A 17,773-nucleotide genomic window follows, 5' to 3' on the forward strand; every position below is an offset into this window, starting at 1 on the left:
CCTTTTGTCACCATCAATTCTTCACTTATTGAACAGCTTAATGAATTTTAAGACCCTACCTATATAACAGTTTGAGCCAAGTATATTCTCCTGATGAATCTGAAGCCTGACTTTCTAGTTTTTATATAAATCTCTTGGAACGTTTATTAGCATCACTCATGTCCCTCTGTAAGTGACTTCCCTGGGAACATGAAACTTTTAGTTTCTTAGGGGATGAAGGTAAATAGTTGATGCTGACCCACTCATGGAAATCTAGACTGGAACTACTTAACAGCTCTTACCCATAGAGAAAAAAATTCACCAGCTCAGGAGCTTGACACATCCTCTGGAAGTCTCTAAGTCAGGGAGAGGGAATGGGCATGGGGAAGAAGAGGAGGCAGGAGACAGTCCCTGAGCTGGTGGACCAGATGTGGTGGGCAACTACAGAAAGCCAATACGGGGAACAACTGCTATTACCCTGACCTTGTATTTCCTTTCATTGGAGCCCTGCTGGCCCTCATGCTTATTCCAGAGCTAATCCTTACCTATACTTCCAGATATTTCCAGAGACTGGTGAAAGCTAGAAATGAGAAGAGGGAGAAGCTGAAAACAAGGGAGAAAAAAAAAAAAAAGGTAAAATTAGTGAGCTAGGGATGAAGGAAGAGAGAATACGTAAGCATGAGAAGGAGGAGGACAAGAAAGTAGTCTTACAGGTTTAGATGTATTTGAATGGATGCCAGATATCTTGGTTTATTAAAAAGCTGTAAAGCGATTCAGGCATTGGAATGTCAACATTAGATCCATGAAGCAGAGTCCAAGACAACAAAGACAGACACCTCTGTAACATCTGGAGAAGGCTATAGATCAATCTTAACTAAAACATGGGAAATATGGGTACTCAGAACCGCATTCACTTTAATGACCTCATGTAGATGAATGAGAGAAGGCTCATCTGAAAGGAAAGCACAGGACCTGAGACCTGAAGGAAGGAATCTAAGAAGGGATAACTGAGGATTGGGTGGAAGAAAGATGCTATGATGGATGGCCCTCTTCATCAAACAGATCTACAAGTGAACAGTGGTTAGTCTGAAAAAAGACAGATGGAGCATTCTAGAAAGATAAGGGTGTTTATGGGCAGAGCCATGATAACACCCGACACAGGGGAATCTGATGATACTACATAGGTGGACACTAGAGGTAGAGTTTAGCTAAAACATGAGGTATCAGATTTCAAATAAACTTACGCTTCCTCCTGTTTTCTCCATGTTGCTTTATTAGGTTGTTCTATAAATATTTATTCAGCACATGCTATAGGCTCTGCTATGCTTCCCATTGGGCATACACCAAAAACAACAACAAAACCCCCAAATCTCTGACTTAACCACACACACACACACACATGCACGCACGCACGCGCACACACACCTTTTAAACTTTATGGGAAAATAGTCAGTCCCCTTAGAAGTTCACACTGTCTAATTCAGGATGGAACCTACAATTTGTGAATGTGAAATCCCTCATTACCAGTAACTAGGTAAGAACACGCCATTTGGGTGTGCTGAATACCTAGTCTAAGTAATGAGGACTTGCAGAAACACTGAATCAAAAAATCACTCAAGAAATCACTGAGCCACTGTGTACGTGAATGAGCACTGATTGGAATCCTAAGAAATCAAACTAACTAAATACAGAAGACCTTGCCCCCAGAGAGCTAGTCAGTCTTGTGGAGAAATGGAGATTTGTGTACCATAAAACAAAGTTTGCAATATGATCAGAGTGCCAGATTATTTAGTCCAGACAACAATAATTATCAGTTACCTGGTGGTCATATTCGTCACGAAACTTTTAGCAAAATTTTAAACAAATAATCTGAATATGTTGATTTCAATTCTGATCTTCTATTTTTTCCCTCAGTATTAGATGTGACCAAATGGTAAGTCACAAAAGGGCAAAAGCCAGGGTAGCAAGGTCTATAAAGTCTACTCAAGAAAGTGTTGTACCATACTATCATGTGGCTTTACGGGGCTCATGTATCCCATGGACGAGCCATGGCCTCTGGCAAGAGCGCAGGAGCCAAAGTTTAACAGTCTGAGGTAGGATGGACACCGCTGAGACTTAACAGCCAGTCCTCCATAAAGCCTTTAATTAGGCTACAAACTCTTTCAGTGCTAATCAGTTTCTATTTTGTAGATGTTCTGGAAGTACCTACTTCTTTTTCTGTCACCTAAAACCACTTGGCCTGAGCCAAAGTAAATCACCCTTTGTAGCTGCAGAGTGGTTCTCCATGAAGAAAGGTTTAGGTGCAACATGAGACCCTTCTTGATTTCCATTCCAGGGCAAGGCCAGCTCCCTGTCAGTGGAGGTTCTCCCTCGCCAACAGTCTCTGGCGTCTGGAGTCTAGTCTGTACAAATGCAGTTGCTCAAGTGATCTGTGTTTGTCCTTAAAGGGCCAACAGATTCTGAAAGCATGAGATATATAACTGCAAACTGAAAAAACCAATATAAAAAGCACCCTTACATAATCTGTATCTATATATTATACTCTACCAAAACCTTATTGTACTAAATTAATATAAGCATCATCTTTGGGAATTTTTAGAATTAATTGTATTTATGTTAGCTAGTTCTCTATTACCTACAGAAAAAAGGCCAGATCACCTTGATTTGCTCCCAAGATAGTTGTCCAGTCTCATCTCCCAATAGTCTTCCGTGTAACCCCTATGCTCTGGTCTTTATAGTTCCCTGAGCATGTCACAGATTCTCACACCCTGGGTTTTACTTGATGATGATCTTTGTGTCTGAAATGCACTTTTAACTCCATTTTCCATCTACCAACACCTTATAGAATCCACCTAGGTCAAGTGCTCCCTGTTTTCAAATTTTCCTTAACTTCTAGGCAAAATTAACTATCCCTTCTAGGGTAACTTTTACCTTTATTTAACACATTCTTTGTCTTACTCTACTATCAATTCTTTAGATGTCAAATTCCCCTACTATGGTTGAAGATCCTTGAGAACAGGATTGTGTATTTTGCTCACCTTTAAATCTTCTCCAGGCCCCAGTATGTGTCTTTCATATAGTAAGCACTCAACAATGCCTGTTGGGTAAAGGAATGAATGGAGAACACATAGGATCTCAGTTTCCTAACACAAAAACTAACAGATGATCGTCATGGGTCTTTACCTAGCTATAAATATCCCATGATTCTTCTAGAAGGGTATTAGCTCTGATTTAGCTCAGATTTCAGACAACGAAAAACAAAACAAAAAATAATCCTCAGTAGACTCATAGAAGAAAGAGGAACCTCATTACATTCCTATTCAGGACCTACAGAAGGAAATCTCCAAAGAAGGTTCAAAAGGAGGTTCTAAAGGAAGACTAGGGCTAGGAAGAGACAGGGAAAATATAAAAGTAAAAACAAGCTGAGCAACATGAAAATGGTAAAGTATAAAGCCAAACGAACATCAGTCTTGAATAATCCAATAATTTGAGCTAGTAATAAAAGGACTTACTTTCATCCGTAGATATTAATAATGGCCAAGTTTTGTTCTAACTCTGCACGTTCACGTGCCAATAGAGGAGGCTGCTATGTGCTGTTCATAGCACTCAAGAATCTCATGGAAATAAAGGGGACCATGGAGTGGTTACTGGTTTGTATCTGAAATTTTAAAAGCACACAGCAATATTTTCTAAGGTAGACCAACATCAAAATAACCTTTTGTTTCTCAAATAAGCATCACATTGCCAACATCCAGAAACACAAAAACTACAAAAATATCAACAGTCATCAAACTGGCCTCAATGCCATATAGAAGAGATACGTGTTTCACAGGTATGGAATTGTCCCATATCGCCTTCTCTTTCCTTAAGGACCCGGAAATCTCCCATGGGTATGTTTAGTCCTGAGAGTCAGGCAGAGCCATCCTCATTTCTCGGTTTTCCCAAGCTGACTTCATACAAGCCACTGAGGTCAGAAACTGAGACACCAGTCCCCATAACCCCAAGCCTGGATGACTCCATGATGTCATTGGGCTTATTTTCATGGCAACACACATTTCACTTACATCAGTGTCACCAATCATTAGAATCCCTCCTCTATTAATGGAAAACATTGAGTTCCATCTAAGATATTGGCATCTACAAAATAAGATTGGGGTAAAACTTATGAAATTGGTGATGCTTGGCCTCTTTGCTCCTTATCTCTCTCTCTTTTTTATTTTTTAGAGAGAGAACACAGAGTGGTGGGTGGGGGAGGGGGAGGGACAGAGGGAGAGAGAATCCCAAGCAGACTCTACACCCAGCACACAGCCTGATGCGGGGCTTGATCACACAACCCTGAGATCATGACCTGAGCCAAAATCAAGAAGTCAGATGCTTGGGGAGCCTGAGTGGCTCAGGTGTTAAGCATCTGCCTTCGGCTCAGGTCATGATCCCAGGGTCCTAGGATCGAGCCCTGCGTAGGGCTCCCTGCTCAGCGGGAAGCCTGCTTCTGCCTCTCCCACTCCCCCTGCTTGTGTTCCCTCTCTCACAGTCTCTCTCTCTGTCAAATAAATAAATAAAATCTTTAAAAAAAAAAAAAAAAGCAGTCAGATGCTTAACTGACTAAGCCCCCCAGGTGACCTATACATGCCTTCTTTTTTTCTTTTTAATGTATCCTCTCTCTCCCCTATTTCTTTAGGAGATTCAAAATAACCTACTTTGGAACTGAACTTGACAATGCCCTAGCGACCATTCCTTATCTTTCAACCCTGAATGCCACATTACCAGATCAAGGTTTTATTCCTTGATAATCTGATCATCCAGGGGCAGGTATAGCAACATCTAAATCCCCTCCCCCACCCCCAGACAATACATCTGCGTTGGAGATAATGCCTTAATCTAAAGGAGTTATCTTGAATGTCAGCAATTCCATGTACCTTGTCATACGTGAAAGAGATGTCTGGAGCAAAGGGATCATATTCTCCCCAATGACATATTATACTTAACCTTAGGTTAACCCTAAGTCTCTTTTACTCTAAAACCCCCCAAACCCTGCTTTTTAATTTTCACTTGATTTCAGGAGTTTAGACTAGATCTGGGAGCCTCTCTGGCTTTGGGAGATATTTGCCTTCCTATGTGTCTTCTAAAGGCCTCATCATGAACACGAGTGACACGTACTTAGCACAGCCAGAGCCCAGAGCAAAGCCTGGGGAATCAGTCAACATATTTGTCATCATCTACCAAACAGCTGGGAGTCAGGCACAGGTTCCTGTTGTTCGTTAAAAGCAAGATTTGGGATGGCAACCTTCATGTGTTCAGAAAATCAAGCACAAACACATGCACACCCACTGGTTTTCATTTGGCTAAGGCTTCTAAGGAGCAGGTGGAAGAGCTACTTAGATTTTTTTCCCCAATTAATTGAGTTAGAGATTGTAGTAAATAAACAGTTTCAAGTACATCTTCTACCCCCCAAACAGTTCCCATATCATGAAAGAGCAGCTGCTCCAGATCCCAGGTGGCTCACAGAAGCCCAGCTGGAGCACGGGTGCTGGGACCACCTCAAAGGGAGCCCCCAGCCACTGGGCAGTAAGACCTACCATCAAAATTCGTATTATGTCATATCACAGAGGATAGCACAGAAGAGAAAATACACACAGTATGAGGTAGCTTCTGTGTTTACTACAAACACCACCATGTTTACTTATCTCAACAGCCACATAAGAAGCTATTAACATCCCTATTTTAGACATGAAGAAACTGTCAGGGGCTCATAGCTTACAAATAACAAATCTAGAATTCACACCGTGGTCTTCCTCTGAGCTCTTAACCACTCTCTGAGCAGACATTCCACGTGGTAACGGGGTTGACAGTAATGGCAATGGTGATAACGATGATCTGGAAATGGCATGTGGTACCAGGGAAACCACCACGTCCAAGGTCAGTGAGCAGAGAGAACTAAGATATTCAGGTTTGGTTTTTTTTTAATTTAAATCTTTTTTTAAAAAAAGATTGGTTTGGCTAGGCAAAATTTACACTAATTATAGTCATTTCTGTGATTTGTCCGATTATGCCTAATTAGGAGCCAGTATAATAATATTTTTGTACAAGAATAAGTAAGTCAGATTAATTTTGATCTTAAATTTGATTATAATAGTGAGCTCTATGCATAAATAATCAGACTTCACTGTTGCCCAGGTTCTAATATGCATGTGTGACATCTTACAGCATTTTATTCTCTAAAAGTGTGCTTTCTGAGGATATCCCCAAGTACCAAACATTAGCAGATGTTAGGGGAAGGAGGCGGCTAATAGTAATAGAATGTGGCCTTGCTCTGGAGAATGTTGGAGTCTGGCCATTTCATCCTGACCCTCCCTGAAAATTAGGTATGATTTTTATCATTCTACAGATTAAAAAACTGAGGCTGGAATATATGAAATAGATCATTCATATAGTTTAGTTTTTATTCACAACTTAAAACGTGAAAAGTATTGCTATTGAAACACCGAGATTAAACACCGAGAGAAATCGCCTCCTTACTTTAAGGAAATCAAAAGGCCTAACCATTCTCTATTATTTGGGGAAATGTTGCTTTAATTCTTTTAATTAAATTTCCCAACTGCTTAGCCCAATTAAGCTTTCAGTTGTTGGGACCTGATTTTTGAGTGAAAATAAAGAGCCAACTAGAGTGATATAACCTATTCAAAACAAAGGTGCCATTAGCTAGCCCATGTGCCTAGACTTCCTATACACCTGTCACTTGGCAAGGAGCACAATATTTTAACTAAGTAAACATCTACTCTCATCCAGGGACAGGAAAATTGTTAATAGGGATTACATAGCCAACATTATCCAACTTAATTCCATGGAAAGTAGAGAGGGAAAAGATGGGAATAACATTGGACCGAGAGGTGGGGTAAGAATCATAGGCCCGTAACAGGACCCCCAGAGGAAAGGGCACTAAAGCATGTAACAAGAAACAAGCTTTACTTTAGGTTCATGCTTTGCATCCTTAGTCATGAGAAGGAATCGAAAAAGTGCAAAGCAAGATCCTTAAAGTAGGATGACCTTGTGTTGCTAAAAACACAGTGAATTCCCAGAAAGGCAAATTTCCATATTTAAAACATAGGTTGAAAAAGAAATCTCCCCAAACCAAGGACGACTTATCTGTGTTTAGGATTCTCCCAATCGTGTTGCCCATCTGTTGATAGGGGTAATCAAAAATTGCTGGAGGAAAACTCAATGAGTCTTTGTATCAAGAGGCTTTGCAAAGTAGACACTTACGAAATGACCCATCAATCCGAGCTCCTGAGGCCATGTCCATTCCAGGTTCACTTCCAGTCACAAGGCCTGGTCACATTATAGCTAAGCAGAATACCAGGAATCAAGACTATGGAATAATCACAGGGCATTGTCCTTTTGTACTTTTCAATGATAAAATAAATGTGCAATGACATTTGGGGTAGCTAGTGTGCCTAATGTCAATGTTTATGCTGTTTGTTGAGATGGTATTTGTAGCTAATATTTATTGAGGATTTACTATATGTTGGGCACTCTTCCAAGCACCTAACACAGATTAACTCATTGAATCCTCACTGCAACCATCTGAGGCACACTATTATCACTCACATTTAACACATGAGGAAACAGGCACATATTTTAATAAGAATTACTTTTTGCAGGACAAAAAGTAACTGGCTCAGTCCATTAAATGTCTGCCTTTGACTGAGGTCATGATCCCAGGGTCCTGGGATCAGGTCCTGCATCTGGCTCCCTGCTCAGTGGGGAGCCTGCTTCTCCTTCTCACTCTCCCTCTGTGTTCTCTCGGTCTCTCTCAAATAAATAAATAAAATCTTTAAAGAAAAAGAATTACTTTTTGAGGTGCCTGGGTGGCTCAGTCGGTTAGCCGTCTACCTTGGGCTTGGATCATGATCCTGGGGTCCTGGGATTGAGCCCCATGTCCTCAGACTCCCTGCTCAGCAGGGAGCCTACTTCTCCCTCTCCCTCTGCCACTCCCCGCCCCCCCCCATTCATGCCCTGTCTCTCTCTCTCTCTCTCAAATAAATAAATAAAAGAATTACCTTTGTACCATGGAAGTATGGAAAAGTTAAATTAAATGTTATAAATTCATCTGAAGTGACTGATATCCCTGCTCTCTCAAAACAAGACTGAGCCCCTTCTTGATCCTCAGCCACTGGGGTCACTGAATGTTTAAAATGTCTTATTCATTTACATAAATGCCAGCAACTTGGTCAGGGTCAGTGATAGAGTGGTTGGTCAATAAATGTTGAATCAACACCCTGCTTCCTTTAGATTTCATGATTATCTGTATCTATGTGACAATTTGAAAGGGTTAAAGGCTAGCACGATCTGGATTCACTTTGATGATCAAGTCTATCATTTATTAAGCCTATTAATTTGTCAGCCTGCCAATCTGTCTTTTCTATACTGTGATAAATGATACACTGTCTTTTATGTTGACATTTTCATCCAAGGACTTTGATGTGTATTGTGAGCCTGGTCCTACTCATAAAAATATTCATGCATTCTAGGCAGCTTATGCACTTAAAATGTGAGGGTTCATCCATGGCTGCAAACTGGCACGCAGCTCACAGTCCTGCTGCAGAGGTGTTTGGCTGGAAGTGTTGAAGACTTTTTTGTTTGAAGGTGTACATCAGGCCCACCTTTCTTTGCAAATAAAGCCTGATTCACACATTTAGTTACCGGCCTGGCCCCGAAAGTGTTTAAGTTTGTGAGCCCTGCGATATACAGGTACCTGGGGATTCAGAGCAGATTGAATTTAAAGTTGCCATATTCCTGGAGTTTATAACGTATGGCTCATGCTTTAGGTTGATAGGAACCTTTTTAGGTAATTGGGCAACAAAACAACTTTTTTTTCCAAGCTACTCCTTCCATATACACATATCTAATTCTCCTGGAGGAGACCTGGAGTCCCTCCGCTCCTATTTTCAAGGCATCCCTGAGATAGAATCATTATTACTGTGTCTTTATAAATGGATGAACTAAAACCCAGGGAAGGGCAGACCATCCTAAAGGCATCCGGTGATACAAATGCCACCGAAGAGAGCAAATGCTTTAGCTCTGAGTTTACCTACTTGCCTAGTATGTTCTCTGTTATGTTTTTCATCTTAAAATCCTTCCTGGAAAGAAAGGAGGTTTGTTCAAGACATCACTGTGGTTTATTCCTGGACTCCCCTCTTCTGGCCAGCCTAGACAGAAGAGAGGTCGACTTGGGGGTGGATCGCTGCTATCGTTCAGAACAATAGCCATGTGTCCTGAAGGATCGATGAGGACGATCATGGACAGATGAAAGGGCTCATGAGGGGCACACATTCCTCCAGGCGTGGGTGCCCTATTTTGACTTGACCTTTTGGATTCAGCTTTTGGTTCATAGTATAGTTGTGGCCCACTGGATCCCTTGTCCTGCTCTAGTATTATTTACAGTTTGGATCTGGTCCATGGCATTGAGTGCAACGGTCCCAATCAATACTTCTTACAGGGTGGGCATTTATGTGCCACTGATGGAGAATTTCCATTTCTTCCTGTATAGTCCCACTGACTAGCTCTCTCTGCTCAGGCCCATTAGAGAACTCAACTGTGAAATTATCAGACAGTGAATGCCAGGCCCTGCGACTACTCTGATAAGAAGCATGTACCTTCCAGTAAGAGCCTTTCCTATTTGCTCTATTGGGAGCCAGGCAGCTCTCCTGGGCATTCTCTCCTTTTTTGGTAGGAACAGGTCTAAGTTGGTTTTAGGAACTCTGGGGCATTTCCTTGGGATAAAGATGAGCAACCTTTCAACAAACATGATAACCGATAATGGACTTTTGTCGCTTGAACACTTTCCTACTTCAGGAAGGCAACCCTTAGCTCTCATTTTGACATAGAGTTCCTCGTCTTATGAAAATCTGAGACTTTCTTATTCTAACCATTGTCTCCGATTCTGAACTATGTATTTGCATCAGTCGTGACTGCAAATAGTGTTCTTTCCAACGCCTGAAATGAGGTTGGCTGCTTTCTCCCATGTAGTTCAAGGATTCCTCTCCTTTGATCAAAGGTCATAAGTAGACAGAGATGAGAGTTTCTGTGCCACCAGCCCCAGAACCCGAACTCTGTGCCCTGATGCTTCCTCTGCCTGCTCAGGGCTCCCCAAGATCCCATGCATGCTCACTCAGGCTTGCCCCTCTCTGTAATGTTCCCAAATGCTCTCACCTTTCACCAATCCAATTCCTATTCTTTCAGGAACCGGCTCTGCTCAGCCGTTAATGATGCTAATCATGAATGGTACCCACTGAGCTAAACATTTTGCAGATCTGTACTTTGATAGAGGGAAGTTCTTGAGTCAAAGCCTTATTCCAAAGGCAGACTAAGAATGATGGCCTCTGTACATGGGTCCTGTCAACACTGACACCAACCCAGATTGTCACTCTTACACTTTCTTTAAAGCTATGCTGCCTTGCTCATCACCCAGGTTGCTCCTGTAGCATAAAAACCACAGACTCCGACCTCAGTGGAAAACCCGTGAGATTCTGCACGGCAGTCCTGTCTCCAGAGCTCTCTCCTGCCTCCTTTGCTCTCTTAAAGTAAGTAGCAGCAAGCACTGTTGCCCCCGAGGGGATGGCTCAGGGGGAGTGAAATTTCTGAATCTCTGCAGTCTGACTTGACGATATAATGTTTGCTTTCCTTCTTCTTGGGCACTGGATCCAATAAAGGAGGTCTCAAGCTCCTCAACTAGACAAGCCTGCGTGGGGGCTGGGAGACCTGAAATCAAGAAGGAGTCCACTGCTCAAAGAGGTAGAGGGTGAAAGAAAAAACCGGGAGGCCTTGTGTCTCAGTGCCTCCTCCCTACAGGGCTGTGTCCCACCTAAAAGGACAACAGCCCGGGGTGTTCCTGTAGAGTCAGCAATGTGCTCTGGGCTAGACAAGGGAAGAAGTCCATGTGAGGACAGGAGGCACAGTTTTTATTTTTGAATACTGCATCATCAGTCTCGGAGCCGACCTGAACTTTGTTTTCTAACAATCAGGAATCAGAAATGACAGGAGGGGGGAAAATAATCTTGGCACCTCACAAGGCTCATCCTGGTAGCCGGATCAGGAGCAAGGTGCCAGCACTTTTTCCTGCCTCTCCCTGAACGCAAGAGATGCTATGATGGCAAAACTCACCGAAGCACAGGAAACTGCAGTGGCTGGAAATGTCTTTGTCCCTAAAATACCCCACTGGCTTCTGAGTAAGAAGATGGCTGCGAGGACACCAGCCCAAAGCCCAAAGCCTGGAAGACCCGACGTGGCTCCCTGGGGAGAAGTGATGGCCCACAGCCTCAGCACTGGCGGGGCTCCCACCACAAAATCATCTGCTTCATCCAGGTGCAACCAAAAGGGACTCTGTAAAAGCCCTGAGTCCCCAAACAGACACGACGGAGGCAGCAAAATCCCCGGGAGGGAAAAGCAGGGCTGGCTTTATAGAAAAGCTGGTCCCAATGCTCTGGGGGGAGAGGAAGAATGGGCTCATAAAAGAAGTGGGAGGGAAGAAACAGGAAGGTGGGTTTGAAAGGAAGAGAAATGGGATCCAATAAGAAAAGGGGGTCCTATAGGAAATAGTAAAGCTTTGGTACTTTTCTGAGAAGACACAAAATAACTCTGTTCTGTTTGGTGGCTGCAATCCTGGGGGCCTGCCTGGCCTTTTGAAGGCTCTTACACCAACGGACTTGCCTTCTCAATCAAGCCTTTTAGTCAAACAACTTGACATGAGTAATTTCTCAACACTGGGCCAACAAAGGAGACAGTGTAATAGCCCTGGGATGAAGGTGTGGGCCTGTGGCGGGCAGCATATTGGAGAAAGGGAAAACGTGGTGTTTTTTCAACAACAAGATCCGGTCACAAGCGGAACTGATGTCCTATGCAAGAGAAGCACAATGATAATACCCTACAAGATACAGCCTCGTCTCTCATTTGGGGGTATTGTTGGAATTACTGTTGCCTTTCATTACACTTCTGCGAAGCCATTAAAGCAGACTCTATCTCCCTACAGTGGGGGAGATGAAACCTCAATTTTCTTAAATGACTCATTCAAGGTCACGGTGAGCTAGGGCTGGAATTAAGAATTCCCACTTCTAAGTTCAATTTTTTATTTTTTATTACATTTCACTCCTACTGGATAAATCTTGTATCAAGGGTAGCTTAAAGACCACGCTCATATAGAAGGGTTTATATGCATGAGGGATTGTGGAAAATGAGCTAAAATATTGGTTTCTGAAGACATGAGACCTCCGCAACCTATACATGATATTGGTAAGAAGCATTCAAAAGGATTCCAAGTCAATTAGAAAATGACAGAGCCCGTGGCTTCCTAAACTCAAAACTCTTTAAATAGTAACGTAAAGAAAAACCCAAATTATGAAATAAAAAATCCTTCCCAGGAAGGAGTGAAACAAATTATCACAAAACAAGCAAAAGAAGCAAATAAACACAGAGACATAATATGATCTATTTTGATACAAACGCTTGGAAAATAATTATCAGAGTATTTTGCTCTCTAGATAAACTCCTCCCACCCTTTTCCAACAATTTCCTCCTCTCATCAATCCTAAGGAACCTGAGAAATATATGTGTTTTTCCTCTAAATCAATATCGGGAAAGGAATGAAGAACTGTGTAAAACCGGTATTTCACTGAAATGTCCTCATCCTGCTTAACGATCAAATCAGCCTAAGACAAAATATGCACAGACATCAGACACACCTTCAATCAGTCACACCTTCTTCAACTGTGCACCTGTTCTTGGTCTCGCTCCTCTTACACTGGGCTACAACACACTCCAAGTATATCCAAGTTCACAGTCACCATCACCTCGTGACCCTGGAGCTCAGCAGCTTCAAATCCCTCAGGGCAACCCTGCTGGTGGGCAATCAGCGTCTTAGAGGTGGGAGCCACCCCCTAGTACCGACACAGCCTCTCGGACGCAAGTTCATGTCTTTGGGAGAAGGACCTAGCAGCCACTCGGGGCATTGCCCTGAAAAGGAGGGGATATTGGGCATCCAGCTATTCTGAGACAGCTCCTTACTGAGATCAGCTCTCTGGGGCCAAGGGAAAAGAGACTGAGAGGCCCAGAGCGTGGGTATATTCTGAGTTTTGTCATTTTAAACATCAAACCTAATTCGACAGGAGAGCTCAGGTCACCCACAACATATGCCTGGGTATCTGGGTCTGCATTCTAGCACTCCCTGAGTGCTATATGAGGGTGGTTCGAGAAGGCCAGAGAGGATATGTAGCACTCCCATTACTACTCACGGTCACTCTGAAACGCTATGCTTGAAGGAAGAAGTGACTCATGTCCACCTCCCTCCTTGAGAAAAAGCTACCAAAAGCAAGCCGGTGGCATCACGTAGCTGTTATGTAAATGGACTCAGCTGAGGAGAAGAAGCAAGGAGGGAACCACCAAGTGCACGTTCACTGTCCTCCCAACCTGGGACACCGTGCTCTGCAGGGACTTGGGCTCACCTTAGTGCCACAGCACACATTCAGGGATTCGTCCCAGTCACACGGTAGGGAGGACCCTGGACCAGGGGAGCAGTCTTGATTCTTAGCCCCTGAGAGCTGCAAATTTAGACAGGGGACAACTTTGCACAAGGACAGTTAAATTGGGCATCTCTGACCAGTCTTTAATTGAAACTACTAGAAACGAACGACTACCTGACTTTGAGTTCTGTTTCAGTGAACTTTGTGGTGGAGAGGGGATTGGCAAGGAGAAGGCTGTGGTATTTTTAAAAACAGTAAGCTGAGGTTTGAAGATGTTCTTCCTTTCTTTCTTTTTCAATGGATACTGTAGCCACAGGGAATGAATGGGGTGGGGGTGGGGAGGAGAAAACAGCTACTCCCTGACGGTCTCCGAGCGTGATGAGGTGCCAGCCACTCCAACCCTCTGGAGATCCGGTAATTGTCACTCCTCACCGTAACTTCTTGCTTTCAGGCCAGTGGCTGGCAGGTTTATCTGCTTCTGAGCAGCTTCAGAGCCACGTCAGTGACACTGACGACGTCAGCAAGAGCAATCGGAAGGCAGGATGATGCTGCTGCCAGCAGCAGTGGGAGGGAAAATTTTTCCCCTTAAAGAAAATTCTTAGGCTATCTGTCTGGCTGACTCTCTCTCTCTCTCTCTCTCATTGACTTACATGACTGCTGGTGGTTCGAGAAGGCCAGAGAGGATATGTAGTTTTACCCAGCCATTTTAAAGTCTGGGGTGCAAGAGCATTTAGTTGACACGATGTGCTGACACTTCCAAGCCCCTCGTGTAGGCACTGCCCTTACTCAGGAGAGGACGGGCTTCCAATGTGTCAGAGGACGCAACCAACCTGACCACCTCCTAGCAAGTGTCTAAAGCCCTGGTACACACACCTATGGTGATTACTGCAGTAAGCCTGGCCCATTCCATGTTCCTGATCGTTCCAGCTGCTTTTATTTTTGTCACTATCATAATAAACAGGATGCTATAACCACTGATGGCTTGACAAGGATCCTCAACACAATGCTGTTCTTTGGTCTATTTTTTTTAAAGTAGGTTTAAAAGCCTCTGCTGTCCGGAATGGCAATCCTCTAAAGTTCCCGGTTGCAAAGATAAGGTTCTTTTCCATCATCAGATATCGACCACCTTCCAGCCCAGGACAAATGTTAGGGCGAGGAGGCATTCCATGACCGACACATGGCCAAAATGCTTTAAAAGATATTGTCTGGGGAAAAGCAAAGAGACCCTAAGGTAGAGGTAGATGGGGGAGTTCAAACTGCAATAGCTTCTCCAACCCAGGCATATTCGAAGGTGAGAAAACCCCACTTTGAGCACAGCCCTGTGATTCCTGACTCCCCTAAAAGGAGCAAGATAAAGCTAAAATGCTGTGCAAATCAAAATTATGGTGACTGGGTTTGCAGAAATAATTGTGTCTAATTCATGGCTATGGAGAGAGAGTGTCACAGGTCAGAAAGAAGCAGCTCCCATGGCAGTATATGGGGAAGACCACAGCCTCTGGAGTAGTGCTCCATGCCAGCCTGTGGTGGGCATTGAAATTAACATTATGTAATGACAATCATCAGTAACTTGCTGGGCAACCATGGCCAAGTCACTTGATTTCCTATGCCTCAGTTTCATCAAATATCATCTCCCCAAGAAACCACAGATGAAGATGTTTGCAGGGTTACTGAAAAACACACTTAGAAAACACTCAGGTGATTACTAGGAGCAATAATAATGCCACATGTGGAGTCACTTGCCTCCATGGTTGCTCCCAGCTCTCCCTGGAAGCCATGACTAGTATGCAGTATCTCTGTAACAGAGGTTCTTAACCTGGGTCCTTGAACCCTGCAGTGGGCCACGGATGGAGCCCAGCAACTCTAATCTCTGAGGGTAGGACACCCATAACATAAAGAATTTAAGAACCACTGCTCTACCCTAAGCCTTGGGTACAGGGGAACCAAAAAACACTTACACTGCCTGATGGAGAGGGAAAGGCAGGGAAGGTGACCACAGAAGCCAACAGAAACACAAAGAGTGGGAATCTCAAGAAAACCACCAGGTTTTCACCTTGACCCCCTGAGTCATCTCTTCCACACTGATCCAATCCGTCAGAAGGGAATTTCTTCAGTCAATCATGCCTAGAATATCATTACTAATGAGCAGAAGAAACAACTGATCGAGGAGGGCACAAGGCAGGGAGTACGTGAGGTGTCATCCAGTATCAAGGACACCTGTTGGAAGGAAAGCTCAGGGATTCCACGGGGCTTTGGGAGGAACAGGCAGCTTCACAACAAAAGGGCTGTAAGGAGTGACAAGTGTGAAGCCGTCTTGAGCTCTTGAGTGCAGTGTGAGAGATGAGGAGGGGGGTCTGGGTCCAGGATGAAGAAATGGGTAATTCTGTAATATCAGAAGGTGGTATTGGAAGGGTGGAGGGTCTCGTTACATCTCCCAAATGAGACCCAAGTCCCAGCCATGACAGAGGAACCATGTTTGGAAGAGAAAGTCAAGGGTTTTGGAGAAGGGAAGGGAATGGTGTAGAAGAGCGACAAGACCTAAGCGTGATCTTCAGAGCCCGGGTCGGAAGGGGACACTTAAAGAGAAGGAGAGAGGGAGAGAAAGAATTTCATTCTAATTCCCGAGAGCTAGACAGCGCATATAAAATGATCTAACACTTATAGAGCAATTTACAGTTTACAAAACATTATGACATTCACTATCTCATTTAATGCTTATCACCCTAAAACGCTGGTTATATTTTCTCCATTCTACACAAGAGGAAACTGAGGCTAGGAAGGGCGGATTATGCGACTTGCTCAAGGTCACCTGGCTGAAATCGGAGCTGGGACGCACCCCAATGTCGCCCCACACCTCCCGGTGGTCTTCCACCTTGAAAGGCTTTCCGTTAACTCCTAAGGGGCAAGGTTGGTGTGGCTACAACAGATCCCCGCCCCCCAGCCACTTCCCCTAAAATCTAGGGCGGAGCAGCGCCCTCCGGTGCCAGGAAGGGGACCTGAGTGACGCGGAGCCACAGACCGGGGTTTCCCCGTCCTGCGGGGCTCAGCAGGCGGCAGAAGCCACGACTCCCACACTCCGGGCAGTCAAGTAACGCTCCAGCAGCAGTTGCCGGCTTGGGGCTCAACGTGCGAGGGGCAGCGCTGGGTGAATTCCCTTCCGAGCGATCCCAGGACTGGGACCGAGCGCCAGCGCCTGCTCCTAGCACTCGGCTCCCCACGCTCGCCCCTGCCCCGCTGGTTCTTTCTGGCGGTTCCCCAGTGCACGGGGGCACCTCCGAGGAGGCGGGGGCGGGGGGCGCTGTGGTGGAGTGTTGGGGGTGAAAGAGCGGACCGACTCGGGGGCGAGATCTTCCACTTCTGATCCTCCAGGTCAGGGCAACCGCGAGCAAAGCCTGGCTGGAAGTTTGGGCATCAAAGGTTTCAGATCAAGTAGCAAGTTGCCTGGAGAGCCTTGGAGGTGGAGGGGGAGGTCGGGGTCGGGTGGCGTTAGGGGAAGAAGGGACGGGCAAGAGAAGGTGTCCCTTCCCACGCAGCCCCTGGCGGCCCCGCGGGTGGGTGGCCGGCCCGCCTCTGCAGCCCGCGGGTGCGGAGAACGCGCCGGGCACCGGCACCCGGCAGCCGGCACCCGGCGCAGCGCAGCCCCTCCTCGCCCCGCTCCGCGCTCCTCCCCGCCTGCCCGCCGCCTCGCCGCCGCCGCGGAGACTCACAGTCCGCAGGAACTGGATCTCATCCTCGCCTCCTTCTCCCCCTTCGGCCATGGCTCCCGAGGCGTCGGCGGCGCCCCAGCCTCCGGCGCCTCTGCTTCCCCCGGCAGCCACTCGGCGTGCGCTGGCTGCTGCTGCGCTCTTTCTCCTCCTCCTCCTCTTCCTCCTCCTCCGGCTCCTGGCTCAGCCTCAGCAGCGCCGAGCTAATCCCCGACCATATAGGGAGCTGGGCTAACACTCCACTGCACTGCAGAGCGCCAACGCCAACCAAGCAGCCCGCCTACCCCTCTCGCCCCAGCCAAGTGCGCGGCGACCGCGGGCCGGGCAGAGAGCGCAGCGCCCAGCGCGCGGAGCGGGCGGGGGCGGCGCCGGGACCCGGGGGGTGGGGTGCGGTGGGGCCTCCCCCACACACCACCGCACCGCGCCGCACACCCAGCCGAGGCGCGCTGCTCCGCAGCGACGAGAGGGTGCCCCCTACCCTGCTCGGATTCACAAACAAAGGCCAGTTGCTAAGCTCCAGCATGCTTGAGACTGGGCATCAGAGCCCTCTCGCTGTGCCCACCTGGCCCTCGTGTGTGTGCG

At 45.7% G+C, this 17,773-nt stretch overlaps 1 protein-coding gene across 1 annotated transcript in view; it reads right to left on the minus strand.

Moving 5' to 3' along the window:
* The window catches only part of RYR3 (ryanodine receptor 3), a 508,260-nt gene extending 490,927 nt beyond the window's left edge, over positions 1–17,333 (minus strand). Inside the window, exon 1 of the mRNA XM_034994885.1 lies at positions 17,195–17,333. Coding sequence (XP_034850776.1) covers positions 17,195–17,245 — 51 coding nt within the window. The 5' untranslated portion in view covers positions 17,246–17,333. The remainder of the gene's footprint in view (positions 1–17,194) is intronic.
* Between the last annotated feature and the right edge of the window lie 440 nt (positions 17,334–17,773).

Source organism: Mirounga leonina, unplaced genomic scaffold (assembly GCF_011800145.1).
Source record: "Mirounga leonina isolate KUSES-001 unplaced genomic scaffold, KU_Mleo_1.0 Mir_91, whole genome shotgun sequence".
Lineage (NCBI taxonomy): Eukaryota > Metazoa > Chordata > Mammalia > Carnivora > Phocidae > Mirounga > Mirounga leonina.